Source organism: Salvelinus sp. IW2-2015, linkage group LG37, assembly GCF_002910315.2.
Source record: "Salvelinus sp. IW2-2015 linkage group LG37, ASM291031v2, whole genome shotgun sequence".
In the NCBI taxonomy this organism is placed as follows: Eukaryota; Metazoa; Chordata; class Actinopteri; order Salmoniformes; family Salmonidae; genus Salvelinus; species Salvelinus sp. IW2-2015.
The window spans coordinates 4,122,634-4,133,765 of record NC_036876.1 but is presented as its reverse complement, the minus strand read 5'-3'; the positions used below and the strand labels follow the sequence as shown (position 1 = coordinate 4,133,765).

The following is an 11,132-nucleotide window of genomic DNA, read 5'->3' as shown; positions in this document are numbered from 1 at the left end:
TTCTGTCATTCTGTTATGGGATCTCGGCCTCCCTCCATAGGGAGAAGGCCTGTCATTCTGTCATTCTGTTATGGGGTATCTCTGCTCCCTCCATAGGGAGAAGGCCTGTCATTCTGTCATTCTGTATCTCTGCTCTCTCCGTAGGGAAAAGGCCTGTCATTCTGTTATGGGCTACAGTAAATACTGTAAGGGTCATTCCAGATCTCAAACATACATGCTCAAACACGTACATAAACATGTACGCACACACTTTGCACAGACACACACACACACACACACACAAAAACCACTAATGTCTCCCAATCAATATTCTGTGCAGTGGGGTAGATGCTTGTGCTGTAGATTGATACGTAATTACAATGATGTCAATCACTCCACAATTCCACCGTGCTGCGGGAATTAATAAATAATCTGCCTTGAATGAAAAGTGAACAATTTATAAATCCTGTACTGTACATTCCAGATCTCCCTCCATTCGTCAATTTCTCTCTCTCTTTTTCTCTCTCACTTCACCGCTCTCTCTCTCTCTCTTTACCCCCTTCTCTCTCCCACCTTCTGTATCTCCCCTGTTTCCCTTACAAAGCGCTTACAGTAGCAGTGAGACTGATGTAAGGTTTGAGGGAATTATAGTTATCAAATTAACGGTAGCTCACATTCACAAACACTTCATGCCTGACCTCCAATCTCGAAATAAATGACTTAATACCCCAACCGGGCCCTGTTTTGTTACGCACTGATTTACTCTCTATACTGTCCCTACCTAAAAATCACCCACACTGGCTAAAGGGAGTTAGTTGTACAATATATTTCAGATTTAAGACTCACAAAACCTTATGAAATAATGTGTCCACGCTTACTGTCTAAAAATACGTACTGTCTAAAAAGCATTCACACTATGCCAATACGAAGTGTAGATTTTCATAACGCAATACATACTGTGAAGAGTTACATGGCATTACATAATGACCCTCAACATTACATCCCCCCTTTGGGAAAGGAACAGCATGCTTTGCGTATCACTAGATAATCACAGTGCCTTGGGATCTACAGTAAGCATGACTTTCCTCATTACAAATTATGCTAGCGTTATACCTTTTCACCGTAAGGTATTTCACTGTAAGCTAGTGGGAAGTGCGGCATCAACACATCGTGGGTATCCTATAATGCTCTATTGATCTGTTGTATGAGAGCCCAGTGGTCCCAGAGGAAGGGAAGGTATGTTCTGCTCAGTGATCACCCAGGTGAAAACCCTACCCTCCTTCAAACTAAAAGTCCTAACATAAGCAGGTCTCACATTATAATGATCTGGTACAGGAGAGACCAGTGGGCCGTAGAGGACGGGGGATACTGTATCTTTTGGTCAGTGATCATTCAGGTGAAAACCCTGACTGAAGGTAATACACCCAGCAGAGAGACTACTCAGCAGGTGAGTGAAGTTTCCCCTACTCACAGTTTCAGGATCAGCTCCCCCTCCCCCAATCCTAAACTTAGCCATTAGTGAAGAAAATGCTAGAATGACCCAAGATCAGCATGTTCACCCTACACCCGGATAATTGATCCAGCAGGAAGACTACTCGCTGGGGCTAACTACCGTGCTACCTGGGGAAGATCTGTGAGGAACCAGAGCTATGTGGATAACAGGGAGAAAGTGTCTTTCAGCTGTTTTAGACTTGTCTAACTGACACTCCAGATGGGCAGACAGAGGGATAGCACAGCCAGGGGTTGAGGACAGCAGACTGTCAGACGCAGACAGACAGGTGCATAACCGTCCCTGGAAGGTTATAGGAACAGTGAACACAGACAGACAGACAGGTGTGAGACTCAGAGATGGACAGCAGGGTTATAGGGAGACAGACAGGTGTGAGCCAGCCAGCCAGACAGATGTGAACCAGACAGACAGACTTACAGAAGGAGCTGCTTTCGTCCTTTGTGCCGTCCATGGTGCCATCCGGAAGCATCTGGAGGTAGAAGCCATGCCGGTTGTAGAGTCTTCGTGACGAGTGCGTTATGCGAGTTGGGGAGCTCGTGAGCAGAGGTGGAAGAAAAAGGAAGGGGTTAACACCAAAAGACAGGTAGACAAGACGGCAAACCAACTATATGTGTGTGGCCTCAGATACTGGCATGCTGCCTATCCTAACACAAACAAATCAATCTGTGCTGTGTTGTGTGTGTGTGGTTGTGTGTGTGTGTGTGTGTGTTGGTGTGTGTGTGGTGTGTGTGTGTGTGTGTGTGTGTGTTGGTGTGTGTGTTGTGTGTGTGTGTGTGTGGTGTGGTGTCTGTGTGTCGCTTGTTGTGGTGTGGTGTCAGAGTGTGCGTGTGCGAGACATGGCTTTAAGCAGGTGGTGGATTTTAAGGTTGATGTCCAGCAGTCAAAGAAAGATTCTGCACACTGCAATCTATTTCCTCCCAACTTCCACCTATATTTTAATATCAGGTCTTTAAAGACCTTAAAGGAAAACTCCTCCCAAAAACGATCTTTTGGGATTTGCTTTATTAGTCCATTGTTGATATAGTTCCAAAAATGTTTTGCTTGTCAGCAATCACGTTTTCAAGATGTATAACTTTCAAAATACAGAAATACAGCTGCCCTTATGAAGAAGAAAAATGCAGTCAGATTGCTGTATAACTGCAGTACACTTTTACTGCAGTTTCAAAACGGCAATCTTTGTTGTAAGGGTAGTATTATGTATTTTGCATTATATGATGCAAAATGCATCATACCGGCTGTATTTATGTCATTTCATTCGGACTAATGACTTATAAAACAAATGCCAAATAGTTTTGGTTCAGAATTTTCCTTTAAGGTGTTGTTATTATGGACACATTCTGGAGCAGACTGCATGTAAATGACAGTGTGCAGAGTGCTCCTTTTTACTGGTGAACAAACAGTTACTAAGGGAGAGAACTTTGTGTCCCCCTAATGCATGAGAGCCCTGCTATTTACACTGAAAGGCACCGTCTGTGTCTACAGTGGCCTTCTGATTGATGGGACCTTGCAAGGTGCCTGCTTAAAAAGGGACAGCCTCTACTGTGAGGAAGGTAGGGTGTGTGTGTGTGTCTATTGCCTAGCATGGAGAATGCTTCATTAAAGATGGATAGCATGTGAGACTGTGCTGCTCTGTTTGGGTAGAGGAGTGAGAGAGAGAGAGAGCGAAAGACAGATAGAAGGCGAGAAAGACAAAGAAACACTTTACTGAGCTACTAAAAGTTGCATGACCCGGGACACCATTTTCCATCTACTGTGGTGCTCTGTTTTGTTGTTTTCAGAATATGTTCTGAGGCAGAAAAGTTGTTTGTCGAGCTAGCTGGGATTTATATCTTACATGAACTGTGAGCTTATCTGCTGCATTTGCAGCCTCTTGTTGTGTGTATTAGCTTCCGGTTGACAGCTAGTGTGCTAGTATGCTAGCTAACCCTATGGGACAACAGCAGTTGTTTACCCTGCCTGACAACAGATCAAATCCTTCACTTAGAACCTCCAAAGAGCAGGAAAATAATGTGTAGCATCTAGCTTCCTGTTGACAGCAGGGGACAGCCGTTGTTGGTTTCTTTTTTCTGTGSTCCACACAAGACAGTCCCTCACTTTAGACCGTCCAAGAGCAGGGAAATACAGGAAATGTGTAGCACCTTGTTCCAGTGTGCTAGCTAACGATACAGGACAACAGTAGGGTTACCACATTTAAAATACCCAAATGCGGGACAACAGGAACATTTTGTGGAACAGTGTAGCCTACATTAAAATATATATTTTTTTTTGTCAGCGGGTGTCTGTAAAAAAACAAACTTAGGCATTAATATGAGGGCTAAGTGCCTTGCCCCACAAGTTAAAGATATCTCATTTCATCACTGTCAATTGTGAATTATACATTTTCACAATTTACTGTCAAATAATAGTGTTAACAAACTATATAGCCCTCCTGTATTTTGTTCAATCAAAGCACATTTTGCCTAGTTGCGTGCGCTGGACTATTCAAGTAACTATCCTAAAATCTCAAGAAATGAGCTGGTGTTTTTGGTGTAACAGTAACATTATACTACGCTATTAGAATTGGTTCTGAATACAAATATATCATTGTGATCTTCCAAGACATTGATTCAGCTTTGATCTAACTGTACTAAAGGAGCACCACTGTGAGAAGTAGCGGCGTGCTGCTCTGGACACCCCTGCTCCCGCTGCTCTGGACACCCCCGCTCCCGCTGCTCTGGACACCCCTGCTCCCGCTGCTCTGGACACCTGCTCCCGCTGCTCTGGACACCCCTGCTCCCGCTGCTCTGGACACCCCTGCTCCCGCTGCTCTGGACACCCCTGCTCCCGCTGCTCTGGACACCCCTGCTCCCGCTGCTCTGAACAAGCTAATTGAAGCACACCTAGCTACTCATTTGCCTCGTGCAACATTTGGTGATGCAGAAACGAGAAACTACATGTGTGGCTGTTTTCTGAAAATCTGGGAATATGTGGATACGGAAACATATCTGGCTGTTCTTACGTTTATAGCTCTTCATCAGAAGTGTGCTTTTTTGTAAGTAGTTAGGCTAACAGTCCTCTCCGAGTTTAGCTGGAATTTAATTTAGCCTGAAAGGATTTGAGAAATGGGATTGGTCGGCGATAGGCCTATGACGTCTTGCGCTGCGCAGAATATCAGATCTCGACAACAATTTTCATAAACGCAACGTGAACGCAGGAGACAGGTTGGAATGTCTGACTGAAATACGGGACAAATCGAATAACACTTCTCAATCAGCGATGTTTGAATTTGTGGGACAAAGGGACAAAATGCGGGACTGTCCCGCACAATCCGTGACATGTGGTCGACATGGACAACAGTGTGTTGTTTTCTGTTTTCATGTGCCCCACAGCAGAGAGGATCCTTCACATTAGACCATTAGCAGGGAAAATACTGTATCACATGGATCACAGGGAATGTCAGAATACTTAAGTGCCACTACAATCCAGATTTAATGAGCAACATCAAATATGCATGAGGGTACGGTAGTATCGGGGCATCTGGTGAAACAGGGCTTCTGATACCTTGGCCTTTGAGTACAGGGAGGAAAAAGATATCACTTGTACAGTTGTGTGTGGCTGCTAAGGGTTTAACCGTTTCCTTCCTGGGAATAGTTAGGGAGATTCCTGTACAGTAACATCTGTTAAATCATGAAAGGCCCGGACTAACACAGAACGTGTCAGGAACGTTTACGCAATGTGGAAACGTCCAGTTGGTGACACAACGCCGTTAAATGTTGGGTGAAGGTTGTGGCCCCTGGAATGCGATTGGATCCAATAACGAGTAAAAGATTGCGCCTCATCGGCAGTGGGTGGTCAAACATCAGACACACAGGGTCAGAGTTCAACAATTTGCTTGTTCTGGAGTACAGTTCTAATCCCAAATTAAGCCTCAGACTACACTTTCAAGCTGCTTCTGTACTGGACAGAAGCAGCACTTCTCATGACAGTGGATCTTACGCAATATTACAAAACACTGTCTATAGACACACATTACACAAGCGGTCAAGCACACACACACACACACACACACACACACACACACACACACACACACAAACACACATCAACACACACACTCACTCCCTCATCAAGGTTAAAACACAGCAGTAGCTGCTGCAAGTGGTGTGAGGCGGGGGAGCATGTCAGTCAGACTGGGCTGTGTTCAGCAGGACATCTAGGGGTTCTGGAGAGGGCAGGGGCAGCCGAGAGAGCTTCCCACTCCTGAGTCTGTCCTGCCTGGGCTGGACGAGCTGTCAGGCTGGCCTGCTGACACTCCCTGGTTTCGTATGCTAAACACTGCAGCGGCACCACTGCTCGTCAACACACTCACACACCACACCAACACCACACACACACACACAACACACACACACATTTCGCACACACACACACACCACACACACACACACAGTTACGACACACAACACACACACACACGTTGCATGTACGCACACACACACACACAAACACACACCACACAGATACACACACACACACACAGCCCCACCCAGCCGCAGGCGTCACCGCGGCCTGATAGAGAGAGGAGCCATCGATCCAGGATTAGGCCCCTTCAGGACTGCACATGATGTTTTAACATTCTGGGTGAGAAGCAAGGGGGAATAAGCCAAGCCAAGCGGCCACTGGAGTCGTGAGCGGATGAGAAAGCCACCCACAGTCACACACAGGAGGGGAGGGGCTGAGAGAGAGGAGGGGAGGGGAGAAAGAGGGAAGAAGGGAGAGGGGAGAGAGAGAGAGTCAGGGTTATGTTCAGGCCCGTTTTCAGAAACATAACTTTTGCCATTCAAAGGAAGTCTAGTAGTAAGAGACTGTACCAAACATGAATATATTCATTCATCTCACCCATTTAAGTCACAATATTCCCCAGTGTCTCACATCTGACAACTTGACCCATTCCCATTGGTTTCTTTTCCTGGGCTGTGTGTGGTAACTGAAAGCAGAGAGGTCTGAGATGGATGTGTGTGCGTGCGTGTGTGTATGCGTGTGCGTGTGTGCATGCATGCGTGCGTGCGGTCTGAGATGGATGTATGAATGCTGGCAGGTCCCTTCCCAGAGCATGGAAGTGACGGACACATCTAAAGGAATGGGGTTGGCAGGGGGCAGAGGGGTGAGGCAGGCTTGCCAAGGACTGGAGCCGTCACACACACGCTGATGCCCACAGATGGACTTCACTCTACGTGGAACCTCTCTGGCGTTCTTTCTCTTTCTTTCTCCATCTCTCCTGTCTGGTCTCCTCTCTGGCTTGTCTTTTCTGTCTCTCTTTCATTTGCTTGTCTTTCTATACATTCTCTCTCTCTCTGTCTCTCTCTTCATCTCTCTCTCTCTTTCTCTCTCTTTCTCTCAATCGTCCCAGTCCGTGGATGCGTAGTGAGTTATGTGGTTTGGATCCCTCTTAATAATGCCATATATCAACCAATCAGCAGGGGATAACAAGGCATTACTTTTCTCTGCTGAAAGAGAGAGGGAAGAAAGAGAGAGAGGAAGATAGAGGGAGAGATATAAGGAAGCAAGACAGAGGGAGTGAGAGGAAAGAGAGAGATAGATTGAACGAGAAAGACCTAGCATACAACAAGAGATGGAGAGAGAAAGAGAGAAGCAAACGAGGGAAATGAGAGGTAGAGAAGCAAAGCGAGAGAGAGAGAAGGAGGGAGGGATGTGTGGGAATTGCGTGGCTGTGGCGTGGCAGGGTAGCAAGGGATGACAGAGTTATTTCATTAGGAGAGATTCATACTCTTAATAAAAGAGGAGCGCGCATCACGCCTTCACGACCAACGTCAATAAAGCGCTGAGGCGAGACGCTGCTTAACCAAACCAGCCTGTCTGTCTGTCGGATACACACTGGAGAGCGAGATGGTGCTTAACCAAATCATCCTGTCTGTCTACTGAGACACACTGGAGAGAGATGGTTTAATTTAAATTTGCTTTGGTAAATATGCTTGTTCCAGTTTAGTTGACCTATTCACAGCAGTACAAGGCCATTCAGACAGAATATCAGGAGATAACAGTATTGGATGTGCTGCTGACATTGTTCATTATACTGGTAAAATAGCTCAAATAACTCAAAGTGTATCGGTATGACATAGATTCATTTCCAGGTTCATTCAGTGGTGGAAAAAGAAGATACCTTAACAGAAAATGAGTGAAGTAAAGGTGAAAGTCACCCAGTAAAAACTACTTGAGTAAAAGTATTTGTTTTGAAATATACTCAAGTATCAAAAGTAAAATTATAAATAATTTCTAATTCCTTATTTTAAGGAAACCAGGCGGCACCATTTTGTTTTTCTTATGGATAGCCAGAGGTACACTCCAACACCAGCAGCATACCACTCTGGATCCCACTGCTGGTTTGCTTCTGAAGCTAAGCAGGGTTGGTCCCTGGATGGGAGACCAGATGCTGCTGGAAGTAGTGTTGGAGGGTCAGTAGGAGGCACCCATCTTCTGGTCTAAAAAAAATATCCTAGGGCAGTGATTGGGGACATTGCCCTGTGTAGGGCGCTGTCTTTTGGATGGGATGCTAAATGGGTGTCCTCACTCTCTGTGGTCACTAAAGATCCCATGGCACTTACTGTAGGGGTGTTAACCCTGGTGTCTTGGCTAAATTCCCAATCTGGCCCTCATACTGTCATCTAATGATCCCCAGTTTACATTTGGCTCATTCATCCCCCTCCTCTCCCCTGTAACTCTTTCCCAGGTTGTTGCTGTAAATGAGAATGTGTTCTCAGTCAACTTACCAGGTGTAATCAGGGTAAAAAAAAAGTGATAAGTGTGTGAATTGGACCATTGTCCTGTCCTGCTAAGGATTCAAAATGTAATGAGTACTTTTGGGTGTCAGTGAAAATGTATGGAGTAAAAAGTACATTATTTTATTTCGGAATGTAGTGAAGTAAAAGTAATCAAACATATAAATAGTAAACTACAGATAACCCAAAAAACTACTTTCTACTTAAGTACTTTACACTACTGCAATCATTCTTTTTTCTACCTAATACAATCCAGTAATCTTGCTACTGCAGCTCATATTGTATTTGCTCCCACAATCACAGCCTACAGCTGTTAATACACCCACCAACATAGATTTCTACTAGCGTTAATATTTTAATCTGCAACATTTATATCCATGGCAACAGAAGCTGCTGATCCAATTTGTAAGTCGCTCTGGATAAGAGCGTCTGCTAAATGACTTAAATGTAAATGTAATGAAATAACACCTAACAACAAGCTACCTGTTCTTACCTCAATAACAATAACTGTATCAGTGCTATACCAGAAGCTGATGTTAACCACAGCCATTTCTGCCAGCACAACCCCCCCCATCTCTGTTCCTATAACAAAAGTTTAGAGACCTGCTGCAGTAGCTTTCAGGAGAAAGATGCACACACACACGCACACACACACACACACACACACACACACACACACACACACACACACACCGGAGGCATAAAAAGCTCCAGGTGCATCTTTCATCACATATTCATAATTACGATAAGTGCGCAGATAAATTGCATCAAATGACCATGTCTGCTCTTGGTGGCCCCGTTTGAGTAAGAGTAATGGGGAGAGAGGCAGGCAGAGCCCACATCCTCATGGGCATATTTAGTGGGACCATCAATCATATCTCGCTGTGAAAGACTCCTTCATCATTCATATAGACATGGGTGTGGTGACACTTTAAAACAAACTATTTTCTTGCCGTTGCCGCTGCCGTCGCCACAGCTCTGACTATGATGCCCGCCAACTGCCCACATTTAGGGAAATGGATAATGATAATTCAGGAAATGGATTTATAGGGTGTTGACGAATGAGATGAGAGAAGCTATGCCATGTATTATGCATCTATTAACGTGAAATGCATTGTGGGTAGTAACGGTGTAATACGAGGAGGAAAAATAACCAGGTCCAATTGAATGAAGCCCTGTTGTCACTTCATACAACCGTTCCAATTGTCACTAAAACCACAAAGGAAGTTAAAAGTTTCCCAACAACTCCAGCAGTATTTCTCTACTGACATTGCATTGGCTGGAGAGAGACGACAGCTAGCCAATGACCACAGTACATGTAACGCTCGTCGGAAGGATGAGACCAAGGTGCAGCGTGGTACGTGTTCATGCTTCTTTATTAAAAACCGAACACGTTGCGGGCCCTGGACTGGGAACCCTCGCTGCGGGCCCCGGACTGGGGACCCTCGTTGCAAGCCCCGGACTGGGGACCGTCGCTGGAGGCTCCGGACTGGGGGCCGTCGCTGGGGGCTCCGGACTGGAGACCGTCGCTGGAGGCTCCGGACTGGAGGCCGTCGTTGGAGGCTCCGGACTGGAGACCGTCTCTGGAGGCTCCGGACTGGTGACCCTCATTGCAAGCCCCGGACTGGGGACCGTCGCTGGAGGCTCCGGACTGGGGACCGTCGCTGGAGGCTCCGGACTGGAGACCCGTCGATTGGAGGCTCCGGACTGAACCGTCTCTGGGCTCCGGACGGAGACCTCTCTGGAGATCTGACTGGAGACCGCTCGCTGCAGGCTCGGGCTGAGGCCGTCGTTGGAGGCTCTGACTGGAGGCCATCGTGGAGGCTCCGTGCCATGGTCAATCACTGGAGGCTTCGTCCATGGATCATCACTGGAGGCTTCGTGCCATGGATCATCACTGGAGCTTCGTGCCATGGAGTCATCACTGAGGCTTCGTCCATGGTCATCACGTGGCCGTGGCAGACACACTGCGAGGCCTGCGAGAGCAGAGCTGGCACAACCCGTCCTGGCTGGATGCTCACCCTAGCCCGGCAACTGCGGGGCATTGGCACAGGACGCACTGGGCTGTGAGAGCGCACCGGAGACACTGTGCGTAGAGCCAGCGCAGGATATACTGGGCCGGGGAGGCACACTTCAGGTCTGGAACGTAGAGCTGGCACCACCCTTCCTGGCTGGATGCTCACCCTAGCCCGGCAACTGCGTGGTGCTGGCACAGGACGTACTGGGCTGTGGACACGCACCGGAGACACAGTGCGCAATCTCCTCGTGTGTCCCCCCAAAAAAAATGTTTGGGAGTGGCTTCTCGGGCTTCCGTGCTAGCCGTGTCCCCTCGTAACGCTGGGCCCCCTTTCTAGCTGCCTCCGCCTTCCGAGCTGCTTCCACCTGTTCCCATGGGATGCGATCCCTTCCGGCCAGGATCTCCTCCCACGTCCAGGATCCTTTGCCGGCCAGGATCTCCTCCCATGTCCAGTCCTCCTTACCACGCTGCTTGGTCTTTTTGTGGTGGGATGTTCTGTAACCAAGGTGCAGCGTGGTACGTGTTCATGCTTCTTTATTAAAAACCCGAACACCAAACAAAACAACAAAAGAACAACGAACGTAACGTCTTGAAGGCTCACCAGAGCTAACAAAAACAACGACCCACAACCTAAGGTGGCAAAACAGGCTGCCTAAGTATGATTCCCAACCAGAGACAACGATAGACAGCTGTCCCTGATTGAGAACCATACCCGGCCAAAACATAGAAACACAAATCATAGAAATAAAGAACATAGAATGCCCACCCAAATCATACCCTGACCAAACCAAATAGACATATAAAAAAGGCTCTCTAAGGTCAGGGCGTGACAGTACACATCTCTTGGGCT

General features: G+C 46.9%; 1 protein-coding gene across 1 annotated transcript; it reads right to left on the bottom strand.

Moving 5' to 3' along the window:
- Positions 1-4,115: 4,115 nt before the first annotated feature.
- LOC139023833 (probable GH family 25 lysozyme 3) lies at positions 4,116-10,081 on the bottom strand. The gene is made up of 2 exons (XM_070437804.1): positions 9,810-10,081; positions 4,116-4,344 (listed from the first exon to the last, which is right to left on the bottom strand). Exons 1-2 carry the CDS (start codon positions 10,079-10,081, stop codon positions 4,116-4,118), a joined length of 501 nt encoding a protein of 166 aa, XP_070293905.1.
- Positions 10,082-11,132: the final 1,051 nt, after the last annotated feature.

Excerpts from the sequence above, each read along its gene's own strand:
- LOC139023833 (XM_070437804.1), bottom strand. The coding sequence starts at position 10,081 with ATGGCCTCCAGTCAGAGCCTCCAACGACGGCCTCAGCCCGAGCCTGCA. Across the intron at positions 4,345-9,809 it reads GCCTCCAACGACGGCCTCCA|AGCAGCGGGAGCAGGGGTGT; the intron begins GTCCGGAGCCTC and ends TAGCTTGTTCAG.